Here is a 12,918-nt window from a genome sequence, read left to right as displayed (position 1 = left end):
GGTGTCTGTCCCAGAGCTCCGCCACCCCCGCGGCGCCACCGCGCCCCTCCCGCCCCCCGCTGCCCCCTCACGCCGCGCTCGCGCCACGGGGGGCGGAGCCGCACGCCCCGCGAGGGGCGGCGCGCGCCAATAGGGAGACACCTGCCGCGGCCCCGCAGCCAATGGCGGCCCGCGGAGCCGCCGCGCGACGCTGCCCCGCGCGCTGCGGAGGAATGCCGGCGGCTCAGCCCACGGCGACCCCTCCTCGCCGCGCTTTGCGACGCTGTCTCCCCCTCCCCCCCTCCTCCCGCCGCGTTGCTTTACGGCCCCCTGCCTTTCCCCCTGCCCGTGACCGTCTCCCCGGGCCGGGCGCGCGCGGGAGGCGGGGCCGCCGCGGCCAATGGGCGGCGAGAGCGCCGCGGTGACGGGGCGGGGCGGGGCGGGGGGGCGCGCGCTGCCGTAAAGCGGGGGGCGGGCGGCGCGCGGGGCAGTTGTCACCGGCAGCGGCGGCGTGAGGCGGCCGGGCCAGGCGAGCGCTCCCTTCCCCACCGCCGCCGAGACGCCATGGCAGCGGCGCTGGGCCGCAAGGCCGTGGACTATGTGCGCAGCAAGGAGTTCAGGGACTACCTGATGAGGTGAGCGCGGCGCGGGGGATGTCATCGCCGAACCCACCGCCCTGCTCGGTCGGGCGGCCCAGAGCAGCGTCCGGTCCCCGCGCCCCTCCGTCCCCGCAGCCTCGGGGCACCCGGGACGGGCTCGGACGGTTGGCACCGGTTGACCCCCGGCGAGCTCGCCCTCGCCGGCGCCTGGGCGCGGGGAGAAGGCAGCGAGGAGCCGGTGCGGACGTTTCCTGGTCCCGTCGTTCCCCTGGTCTCGCCCGCCGTCACCTCGGCCCGCGGGGGGGGCCGGGGCTGTCACTGTCCCGCCCCGGCCCGGCCCGAGCAAACCGGCCTTGACCTTGAAGTGACGCGGCGCGCTTTGAAGCTGCCGCGGCAGCCGCGTCCCTCCGTGACCTTCCCGAGCCGGCCGTGACAGCCCCAGGGCCGCCCGCCCCGGGCCGCGGCACTGAGGGGACAGCCGGCACAGCAGTCTGTGCGGGACAGTCTGAGCGCTGCCCGCTGCAAGGGCAGAAGCGAGCTTGAGCATGGGTGCAGTCTGAGTGAGGATCGGTTATTTGGAGCTCTGAGTACCTGTAAGTAGGTCGCTCTTTCCAGAGGCTTGTTAGAGCCGCGCTGTCGGGGGAATGTGGCTTAAGTCACCTCCCAGACAGCTCAGTGCTTGTGTCAGGCTTTGTCTTGAGTGCTGTGGTGAGGGGTATGGCACTCGGGACTGAAACTACATGGCTGCCCTCAAGAACAGTTTTGGTATATGTGAATCTTGTTGAAGCACTGTGCAGGACCAGTCTCGGGTAGGCAGGCTGAAGTTTCTCTGGCTGACAGGCTGTTTGACAAACTAAACAAATAAAAATGGTCCCTTCTAATAAAAAGGGTTGAGCAACCTTTCACTATAGCTGTTGGTTGCTATTTTACCTGCATCTATTGCAACTGGTGTTTGATGTTGAGCAAGCATGTAGGAGGACATCTGTTTATCTGAGAAACGTCGTCTTGGTTAAAGTAGCAAGAGATGGTGGTGTAAGGTTGTGTGGATGAGGGATTTATAATATAAAGGCTCAGTAAAGCCTTAAACTTCAGTAGGACAGACTTAGATTAGACATTAGAAAGAAATGCTTTACTGTGAGGATGGTGAGGCACTGGGAAGTTTGCCCAGTTTGTTTGCTATTCCCAAAATCAAAATCCACAGAAACAGTGGGACAAAAATATGAGAAGTAAGATAACAACTCTGAAGCAAAACAAAAAGTTCAGAGCAGGCTTCTGTGATTCCTTTTGAAAGTCTTCAGGATGCCATGTAAGCTTGATAGTGTTAACATTTAGTTAATTGTAACAGGATTCATGTGAAGCATGTAAATGGCCATTAAACCAGTAATCGGCTTCATAATTAGAAAAGCAAACACCCAGATGATATAAGAGCTGCTTCCTAATGTCATCACAGGTACAGGAAGTATCTCTATCCTCGCCCAAGACTGAGAAGGTTTTTTTTAAAAAAAAGCCTTTTAGAGGTATTTCATCTAATCTTCAAACAAGCTGTGTATGTGACTGTATTGCAGTAAAAGAGCATTCCACAGGTTTCTACCATTGTACAATGTGTTTTGCCTTGCTATATACGAAGATACCTGCTTAGTTTGTGCTCCAGTTACTGGGTGTGTCAGGAAGAGCTAAAGTCAGTTGCTCCATCTGCTCTGGCCTTTCAGCTTTGTTTCTTCCTCACTAGGACATCAGTGTCTAAGTTTTTGGCTTTTTGTTGAGTTTAAAATTTAAATTGCTGTCAGTAAAAGACTTGCCTGTCTTCTCCATAGAAGAAATGGAGTGTTATCTCTTTGCATTTCTTCCTGAAGATTATTTCTTCCCCAGACTACAGGACTCTCTCCTGAAAAAAGTCCTTTCTTTGCTCATGGAGCAAAAGTGTGTTTAAAGCTCTGAGACTGTGGTGTCTGTTTTAAGAATCAGCATCTAATCATTGCAGGGAATCAAGGCTTTGTAAACTTGAACCTTGTTTGTTGGAATTAATGAATTAAGGTATTGTTTGGGATACCAGTGATAGGCTTTAGACCCTCAACACAATAACTGAAGTTCCCCAAAGTGGTGGATTAAGTGCTCCGTTATTATGGCTTGGGGCAATCAAAACTTGCAGACATGTATTGGAATAAGTCGCTTAGATTTTAGCTTCATAACCTGCAAACATGAAAGCCAGCAAAATGCAGCTGCTTTGCTCAGGTGGGTATATCTGGCATTAGAATTGTGTTATGTCATGGCTTAGCTTTTGGATCTTGCACAAAGAAACAGGAGAAATTGTTTTTAAACTGTCATTAAAAATTAATTGTTCTGCCAGTTTCACATCTGGCATTTTGCTAGTGGTGATTAATTGGGATCTGAATGACTGTAAATCATATAAATACTAATTTACCCTAACTGTATCTTAATGCTTCAAAATTATCATAGTAAGAACATAAGCTGTAGGTAGACTTTTCCTGCTTCTTGTAAAACGCAGCAGTAATGTTGATTTAAAACTATTTGATTAGCATATTAAAGCCTGGTAGCTCTGTGTGTTGTGAACCTCAAGTTGCATTTTTTCTGAAGGTTCTAAAAATGGCAGCTGTCACTATAAGCCACTCATAGTAGGCAACTGCATCCTCTTACTTCCTAGCCTATTGATTTAAAGCTTTTTCTGAAAAACATCTAATAAAACAGCTTCCCTCCTCCTTAAAGAGCGGGACATCATTCTAGACAGGCTGTCATTATCTTGTGGTAGAAGCCTAAATCATTTTCATCACATAATGATGTCATCCAGAGGATCAGGAATCCAGAAATCTCCTGGTAACAGAAAAATAACCACGGACATTGCAGTGTGCTGGGGCACTTCTGAAATGTCTCTTCCTGATGACTCGGCACTAATGCCAGTGTAGGGACTGTTGATACAGAGGGCTTTGAAATAGAGATGATTCATTCCCTGGAAAGCCTGAGTACTTGAAATGATATGAGCTGTCTAGGAACTTTCTTTTAATTTAAGCAAACTTCAGAGGAGTTTGCATCGGTAATAAAACTAAAATTAGCTGATCTTCAGTTCTGTTTAGTAAATCTTTAAACAGGATGATATAAGAACTTTAAAATAGAAAGTCCTTTGTGATGTGTGCTAGAAACTGAAGGACACAGCACCTGTTTGTCTTGTGTGTGGTGAGAACTGAACAATCTGCCCTTTTGCAGAGGGGCAGTGCCCTTTCCACTTAGGAGATGGCAGTATGGGGAAAACATAGTGACAGTTCACCTATATTTACAGAATGGTCTCTGGCCTGTTGATGTTTTTATTGCCAGAATGAGGAAAATACGTGCAGAAATTCTAGAAAGCTAAATCTAAATCTTACTGTAGCCTTTTTGGAATGAACTTAGTACTGATAAGGTATTGAGCAGCCCTGGGTTCCTCTTGTCATATCTAAACATTTATACAGAAAACTGACACTTGGAAATTGAGTAAATAAATCAAACAGTTGTTGTTCACAGTTCTAAAAACATTAGTGCAGTGTTCTCTTTGTTAAGAGACTGAATTTAGTTCTTTAAGTTCTTGGAAACTACTAATTTGGAATGTAGTCACTTCAGAAACAGATGCATGCACATGGTGCAGTTTCCTCACCATTGGATGTGGTGTATTTGTTGCAACTCTCCTGGCTGCAGAGCTTTGGATGCCTGTTTCCTGGAAGAGTCAATGTGCCCTTGGTTTGCCTTCTTCTAAAGCATGACAAGTGTTCCACTCCCATGTCATTGTAAGGACAACCTTGTGAGACCTTAGCCAGAGCTGCCTACTCTGTTAAAGTAGTATCAGTTTGATTCTATTTTAGGCTTTCACTTCCCTAGAAACAACTTACACTTCAAAAATTAGGGCTGACTTGTGTTGAAACAAAAATGTGGTGCCAGAAGACACACCTGAACTTGTTCAGTTAAGGTTTTATGTAAAATTTTAAGTTTGTCTTGTGAACTTGAGTCAACTGTTGCTGCAGATCAGTTAAAGAGAAAACAAAACCCAAGTGCTTAGACTAGTCAAGGGCATCCAAACTAAGCACCTTGAACCAACTTGTAGTGAAGACTCACTGAAACACACATCCTGTGTGATTTCCTGAGTAGACCTGACTGTTCCCTTACCACGGCTATTTATAAAATGGTGATCTAAGAACATGGAAATCAGTGTGAGGGAAGTGATAGTGACAAAGTGTTCTGCAACTCAGAGCAGTTCTAGGCTTTCTATTGGCCTACCTATTTCTGATAAGAAATGCTTTCTTGTAAGTCATAATTCAGAACTAAGTCTTATCAATACCTTTGTTAAAAAGGTGTTTAAAAGTTAGTAAGCTTTTGTTACAAACACTTCATAACAAGCAATCTTAAATGTATGCTGTAGTCTTTTATGCATAGATCATTAAGTTATTACATAAACTGGTACCTAGATGATCACTGAAATGGATCTCAAACATGGCTGAAGTGTATTTACATACATCACTGAGAATGTGTTATAGCTCATGTTTGGGACAGCCACAGTTGGCCCAGACAAAGTGACAGGAGGGTATCTGGCAGTCTTTGGTTTGACCTACTTGCAGAGTTATACAGAGAATTCCAAGCAGTTTCAAAGCTTTAACTGAAGAATTTTGGCAGTTTAGCTTTGTCATGACAAAACTTGATGTCTTTTGGCATCTTTTAAACTAGTTGGGGTGGGATCTTGGGTGCTCTGAAGGGTTGAATGTCTTCCACTCACCATAATGGGATTTTATGTAGTTGGGAAAAAGAGCTGCAAACATTTGTCACAGTGACAGCTCTTGTAGAAAATGGGGTTTTTTAAACACTAATACATTATTCAATGTTAATGCTGTGGCAGCTTCCTGACTTCTGCCTATTTTCTATTGTGTTATGCTTTTGTCTGTGTAGATCACGAAAGAAACTAATGTGTGGTTTTTATTTTTTTTCTTGTTTCTTTCATGTGCTTTTTTGAATGGAAAACCATGATGGGGCACTTGAACAGTACGGTAAGAAAAGGGAGGGGATTTCTGATTTCACATTCTTCCTAACTTCAGTAACTTGCTGCTTTTTTCCTTGGTACCGTTGTGACTTTGTCTGCACCTGAAAAGCATACTGCAAACCTCCAGGAGTGATGCACTCGGAATATTTAATTGCAAGTCTGAGGTTAAGGTGACCAAGCGTTAGCTCCTTCAGAATGTCTTAAATTAAAGGGTCTTTATTTTTTCCATATTCCTTTGCTAAGGAGATCAGAGCAGTTTGAATCCCATTCTTCTATGTAACAGCAGTACTGTTACATAACCAAACTACCTGCCTTATCTCTCATGGCCTTCAGGCCAGACCATAAATGTACAAAACAACTCACACTACACTCTTCTGTCCTGGACCCTTTCAGTTTGTCCCTGAAACTGGAAGTGGGAATTTTATGCCTGTTGTACTGTGACTCATAATGTTAGGGAAGATTTGTTTTTCTACCTAGACAAAAGACAGACTTATAGGTGTACTTGAATTCTTGTGAGACTTCAAAGGGCTGCCTGCCTGGAGGCTCCTAAAGCCTGATAGCCATCTCAAGGTTCCAAATAAAACTCCTTGTCAGCAGAGAAAAGCTACCGCTGCAGTACTTTTGTTCACTGATGATTCTCCAGTTGCACAGACTGGATTTGAGTAGTCCATAATCTTATGGCGTATTATTTGGTTATGTTCTAATGGCAACTGATTAAGTAAAAATGCCAAATTGATTTAATTTACTGTTCAGAACAGAAGTTGTCACTCAGATTCTTAAAAGCTGTAAATATTTCATAGATTCCAAAAAAAAAAAGCTTATTTTTCATAAACTACAGTTGTTCAAATGAGACCCCTGAAATGACTATAAACCATCACTAGGTACAGGTAGTGTCTCTCCACTTGAGGTTTACTTTGGTGTGGTGGTGCAGTGTAAATACCACTGGGAGTTGCAGTCATGCAACTCTCCTCAGTTGTGCCCTGTTAGCTCTGACATGCCCGAGAGGCTTTAACCATTACAGATGGCAATTTTCTTAGCATTAGGAATATAGCAAACAAGTGCTTTTTTCTCTTCTTCAGAATACTGTTAGAAATCTGAATTTGCAGAAATACTGTATTTTGCATATTGCACTGAAGTTGAACATCAAAGCTGTGTGTGTAACTTTTTTCAATTTAAGTTTCTTCTATTGCAGCTGCAGGAAGCAAGTGTGGCTTTTAGTCTTGACTCTAGTGTTACAACCAAGACTGGCAAGAATATCTTAGAATTAAAATTGTAAGAAATTTAAATACCCCCTGAGAATTCCAAATCATTAAACATGTTACAGTTACAGGAAATGTCAAAAGAATGGGTATAGCTGGTATCTGCAAAGTTTTTTCTTGAGCTGCATCTCTTTTGTTGTATCTGGCCAAGTTACTTTTGAGAATGAGTTTCTACTTAGAAGAACCTGAGGCAAATACTGTGTGTATCTTCTGTGCAAAGAGTTCTGGTGAAGCCTTGTTGCTCATAACAGTAGTGGAAATCGAACTTAAAACACTTTCTCAGTTTAGAGTCTTTTAGACAATGCTCTTTCAAAATAAACTTGTCAGTTTTTCTGAATCGATCCTTCCAATTCTTGTCCCTGTTTTTTCTATCTGTGTACACACCTGTTGCTAACTGCTCTCCTCTGACGTTTGTTGAATCACTGAGTTTTAAGTAATCACCAAGTTCTTTCAGCAACTGCAGATGAAGCTCAGGGTAACAGTTGCTTTGCTTGCTGGCCCTGCTCTTTCAAAGAGAGGGTGTAAGCACTCACAAGATGCTGAGCTTTTCTTCATCCTCAGTGTAAAATGAAAACAGCTCCAGTTCTTCATTTCATTAAGTCCTTACATTTTCATTGTATTTTTGAGGAGTCTTATTTGAAAAAGGGAAATTTAATTCTCTGCTCAGAAGTATTTGACAATGCCAATCAGATGCTAACGACTGCTGAGCTATAATTACACAAAATTCTATTTCAATGGCTTTAGATAGTTCCTTTCCAGTCTGAAAGAAGATCCAGAGTAGGTTCCTTTACCTTTCCTTCTGAAGAGCAGATCCCAGTAAAGGAAAGGTTTAGTTTTTCTCTCTCATTAAAAATAGTCTGTATTTTTCATGGAATTTTACCCATAACCCTGCCTTCTACTTTTATGTGGCTAAGAAAAAACTGTAAGAATACTGCAGGAGATTTTTGTTTCTGTTTAACTTTATTTTTGTTTTCCCTCTTCACAGCACTTTTGGGGGCCAGTTGCCAACTGGGGTCTTCCTGTTGCTGCTATTAATGACATGAAGAAGTCGCCAGAAATTGTCAGTGGCCGAATGACATTTGGTAAGACTTGAGACAAACTTCTTCTTGGAAAACTGACTCCAGAACACAGTTTCTATCTTTTAAGCAGTGATATATTATTAGTTGTCTGCAAACTTTTGATCAAAGCAGATCTAGATATCAAATATCTTGTTACATAACTTCAGAGGCTCATTTAAATTGAGGTACTGAAAAACTTCGGGGCTCTTTTTTGGAAAGCTTTCTACTAATTTGGAAGGGGAGAATGAGGCAGTTCTTGACCCTTAGCAGTTTTCAAGACTGTAACTCTTGTTATCTTATACTATTGCACACACTTGTTCAAAATATATCTCTTTACTCAATTTTATTCTTTATACAAAGAACAATGATCCTTTGTGATTAGTGTGAGATTTAAATATTATCAGCACTGACAAAGTAAAGAAATGGTGATGCTTGGTGAGCAGGGTGCAAGAAGCAGCAAAGAAGACTTTAACTCCTTGCAAAGCAGTTGTCTATGAGAGACTATTGTGACTCTTAATGAGAAATTCTTTTTAAATGAGAAATTCTTTTTAAATGCATAAGCAATATTTTCTCATCTCTTTGGAATATATATAGTTTTTGCCTAGATGTCTATGTTCAAATTCTTTTCTAGGATTAGCAATCTTGCTGTTTAAATTTCTTAGCTTAATTTTGGCATTATGTCTCTTCCTTAATTCACTTAATAACTTAATTCTGAGTAATTCTTCTTCCCACAAGCAAAATACTTTTGGCTTAAGAAATTTTATAGCCTCATTATCATTAGGCTCTGCTTAGAGTAATTCAGTCCCTTAATCAACTTCCCTGAGACAGAAGACTTTGCTCCAGTACAGCAAAACTGTTTTGCAAATAGTGTTTTGGTGGTAGCTACCCAGCTCAGCAATGTTGAGACACCTTTTTAAATTTTTGCAGATGTGTATAGTTTGGTGTGTGTACAGAACCTGGGAGATGAAAAAAGAATATTTGTACTTTTTTAGAACAGGCTGTTTTCCTTGAACAATTAATTTACCCTTTTTTTTTTTTTTTTTTTTCTTTAAGCCTGTCAGACTTTTACAAAACTCGGGGATTCTTGGGTTGTAATTTCCTGTATTTAAATTTAAGTATGGTAGCAGAGTAAATCAAAATAGTTTCTCATCTTTTGGGAAAGCAGGTAACAAATCTTCATGTTTCTGAATATTCATGATTTCCTGGACATTGAAAGCTCCTGATCTTAAAGTCCATTTTAAAATGTTCCCAGAAAGAACTGTATTTCAGTGATTAGTGTCTTTAAAAATGCTTCATCTTAGAAATTGTCAGAATAATAGTATAGGTCAGACTGTGTCTCATTGAGATAAACTCTTATTTTCTGGCTGAGGTAATTTAGACAATAAACTAAAAAGACTTCAGTTGCATCACAGGATGGTGTATGAGTAAAATGAATTTTTATGGAAAGCTGCAGCCATGTTGTGTAGCAGAAATGAGCAGTTTTATGTTTTCTTTTATTGGATCCCCAAAGTGGGTATGTTTGTAGGGCTGTTGGAAAAACTCATAAGCAGCAACAAATCCACCTGTCACTACATTTTACTAGTAGGAAAACTATGACTCCACAAAATCAGATATTTACAGTCTTTTAACAAGATCTATCATCTTTTGCAGCACTGTGTTGTTACTCCTTGGCTTTCATGAGATTTGCCTACAAAGTGCAGCCAAGGAACTGGCTTCTTTTTGCATGCCACTTCACTAATGAAATTGCACAACTTATTCAAGGAGGACGACTGATCAAATACAGGCAAGTCACATTTTTAAATGGGGAAGTCATAAACTGATGCATAATTGATGTTAGTGTGGTGCAAAGCTCTACGTGGTTTCTGAACTCTTACCTTTTGCAAACCTGTTAACAAGCTTGTTGTCAGTAGGCAGAACTTTCTACTTTGCACCTCCTTTGAACCCTCTGAGGTCTGCAGATAGAAAGGGCAGGAAGCCCTTATGGTCATGAGAGAGTGTAGACAGGGTCTTCAGCAGCTGCTGGCTATTTTGGGGGGTGTTTTTTGGGGTCTGTTGGTTTGTCTGTGGGTGTCCCTGTTGGTAACTAATTCCTAACATCCATAAAAGTGTGAAGGAGTTGTATGTGTGAAAGAGAAGTCACCCCAAATCTATCAGAGCTGACTGTTCCATACACAAGGTAGAGCCAACTGAGTGTGTCTGGGGAACAGGCTGCAATCAGTCTCACACCCTCACTGCACAGCAAGCAGTGCAGACACTGCCCCAAACAATCCTGGTGAGTCAGGATTATGGTTTTTCTCTCTTCTGCCCCAAGAAACTACTGTGGAGCTATAGAGGATGGAATCTACTGAACTATAAATTAAAAAATGATACTGTGCAAAAGTGCAAGTGGACTTCTGTGTAAATTACTGACCAATGTCCTTCATTCATAAAGTTCTACTCTAAGTTCAGAGTTTTTTAAATAGGAATTGTATTTCAATATTCACTGTTACAAAAGCTGTTTTTCTTTTGGCAGGCTGGAGAAAAAGAACTAAATATATTACTTGAAATAAGCCAGGGAATGTATTCATCCTGAATGACAACCAAGGGAAGACATGCCATCTACAGTTGCTGTGACAATTACAGTGGGGATGAAACAGAAACACCTATTATGAATATAACCCTACCAAGAAGTCTTCTAATAATTTTTTTATCTTGCCTTTTAAAAAGTACTATTCAGCAAAGTAAACCATTACATTTAAAGTCTTGCTGCCTTACTGATCTTTAATAACTATCCTTTTAATAAAAAGTTAGCCACCCAAATAACAAGCAATATTTGAAAACCAATTTTTTTATCTAGCAGTCTACAAAAGTGGCCCATGATGGTTTGACAAAACTCATTTAAAAATCAACATGAACAGAGGTCAGTAAACAGAACTGTAGGTGGTATTGTTTATGTATTAACATATTCTTAAAAGCCATTTAACTTGAGTGCATTCATTCCTATTCTATTTTTTTTTTTTAACTTAAGCAGTGGCTTGCTGATCTACAAGAACAAATGTGTAGATAGGCAGCCAGGAAGTGAGCAGCCATCACTCTTCCCTCACTGCATGCCTTGTCTCAGTAAAGAGACTTCATTAACATCCATTTTTATGTCGCACACTATTTAAAGAAGGCTTGGAAAAACAAAAGCATAGCACTGAATGAAGGAAGGCAACAAAGCCTGATACTGTTCTTTAAGAAGTTCTATGTGGATTTTATTTTTTTCCTACTGTTTGAGTTATTCTAGATGTATGTAATTCTTACACAGGCAAAAACTAAACTTGTTTAGAGTCTGATCTGAAAGACACGAAGTGCCTTTCAGTAGTTTTTGACTTGATTGTGAGAGTGGTTTTCCTGCATGATCTGCCTGAAAGTTACATTGCTATAAAGATATAATTGACAAAGAATGTGAGAACATATGTTACAGACTTATTTTCAGTGCAGTGTTTTTGAACAATAAACATGTTCCAAATGGCAATAAAACTCTTGAACACTTGGAAAAGTTTTGTTTTTCATACTGTGATAACAGACCCAGAAGTGAAATTTTATTATGGAATGTCACTTCAGTACTGTAAGGGCATGAAGCAAAAACAGGCTGAAAAAAGAAATGGTATGTACTGAATTTAGGTAAGTGGCCTCTGGATCTTAATACCTAAAACTGAAAGAGTGTATGGGTACTTAGACTGCGTAGTCCTGCTGTGATAGGCAAGGTTGAATTCAGAGCTCTCATTATGCAACTCAATCAGTATTACATATTGTCTTCTAGCAATCAGAGCAAGTCTTAATTGATCATCTCTATCGTGATGGCAACGTTTTTTGATGGACATACAAGAAAGAGGTTAATAGGGCATGTCTGCTGGGTGGATAAAGCTGGTACTGACTGCTGCTTCTTGTTTAGACAAGTTCCTGCATAAGGCTGCCCTGTCAGTACTGCTGTCTTGTCACAAAAGTAGTCACCATCCCTCTCTCCCTGTCTCCTGGAATAGAAGCACTGTTAGACTGGTACAAATGAGTAGTGAGACACAAGCAGAAAAGGACAACTGATTATCTTGGCACCCTATCGTTTGTTATATTACTTCTGGAGAGAAAAAAAAAAGCTACAACTGAGTTTAACTTCATAGGTCTGAAATGCGTTATGCTGCTCTTGCGCGAAGCTTGCAGTACAGGCTCTTTGCTACTCTACCCAGAGAATACCATTTGCAAGAGTTCCTTCTCTCATTTTCCTGGTGGCTGCACCATACTTTATTTCCTTCTTTTTCTTTCTTTGCCTAATCCATTCACTATGACACGGCTCCAATTCTTTCTTACTGGACTAGAGCAAGAGTGAATTGCAGGTGGAAAGTGGGCTTTACCCTGCTTCGATTAATGTTAAGCCAGGGATGTTTCCTGCAGCCCATACAGACTTAAAAACGGGTAAGGGGTGGCAGTAAAGCATTTTTCATGGGACTTGAAGGGACCGGGCTCTCATTGGGAAGGGAAATCCAGTCTGGGCTGGATTTCCATTGCCTGTCAGTTTGCCTAGTGACAGTCAAAGCATTATTTACCAAGCCATTTCCATACTATTTCTTTGTTTAAAGGTGCTGGGAGTAAGGTGATTCTTGGAATATTATTTAAAGGAATTATTGCAATACATAATTGTATGATTAGTCAGCACCCTACTCTGACACAAAACACTGAAATATGCTGGCATGTGGCCACTTTAGGATGAGGCCCCTTGGGATAATTCAAAAAGAGGAACAGTAGCTTAAAGAGAACTGGAGATGGTGTATTCTTAATACCTTAATGGTTCTAACGGCTTCCTTTTGTTCTTTTCTTACTCCCCTCAGCTAGCACTGGATGAAAGAATGGGGCTATGTGAGTTTCACTGATAAATTATAAGTTAGAGCTCAGGTATTTGCATTTGATTTATAAGATTATAGGGCTTGTCTGTACTTGCCATGATTCTGAAATACCTACTTGGTTTTAATTTCATAGCTTAGTTTAATAACAAC

The 12,918-nt window shown here is 41.5% G+C and overlaps 1 protein-coding gene across 1 annotated transcript; it reads left to right on the top strand.

Annotated features, from left to right (window-relative positions):
* Nucleotides 1-470: 470 nt before the first annotated feature.
* Nucleotides 471-11,429, top strand: MPC1 (mitochondrial pyruvate carrier 1). The gene is made up of 5 exons (XM_083857270.1): nt 471-614; nt 5,596-5,599; nt 7,837-7,933; nt 9,560-9,692; nt 10,422-11,429. The coding sequence occupies exons 1-5, from the start codon at nt 544-546 to the stop codon at nt 10,438-10,440; spliced, it is 324 nt and encodes a 107-aa protein (XP_083713396.1). The 5' UTR covers nt 471-543; the 3' UTR covers nt 10,441-11,429.
* Nucleotides 11,430-12,918: the final 1,489 nt, after the last annotated feature.

This window comes from Zosterops lateralis (assembly GCF_965231275.1).
Source record: "Zosterops lateralis genome assembly, chromosome: 3".
Classification (NCBI taxonomy): domain Eukaryota; kingdom Metazoa; phylum Chordata; class Aves; order Passeriformes; family Zosteropidae; genus Zosterops; species Zosterops lateralis.
The sequence above is the reverse complement of the archived record's forward strand: the minus strand, read 5'-3'. Positions and strand labels throughout refer to the sequence as shown.

Coding starts and splice junctions, on each gene's coding strand:
- MPC1 (XM_083857270.1), top strand. CDS start 544: ATGGCAGCGGCGCTGGGCCGCAAGGCCGTGGACTATGTGCGCAGCAAG. Junction 7,934..9,559: donor CAGTGGCCGAATGACATTTG/GTAAGACTTGAG, acceptor CATCTTTTGCAG/CACTGTGTTGTTACTCCTTG.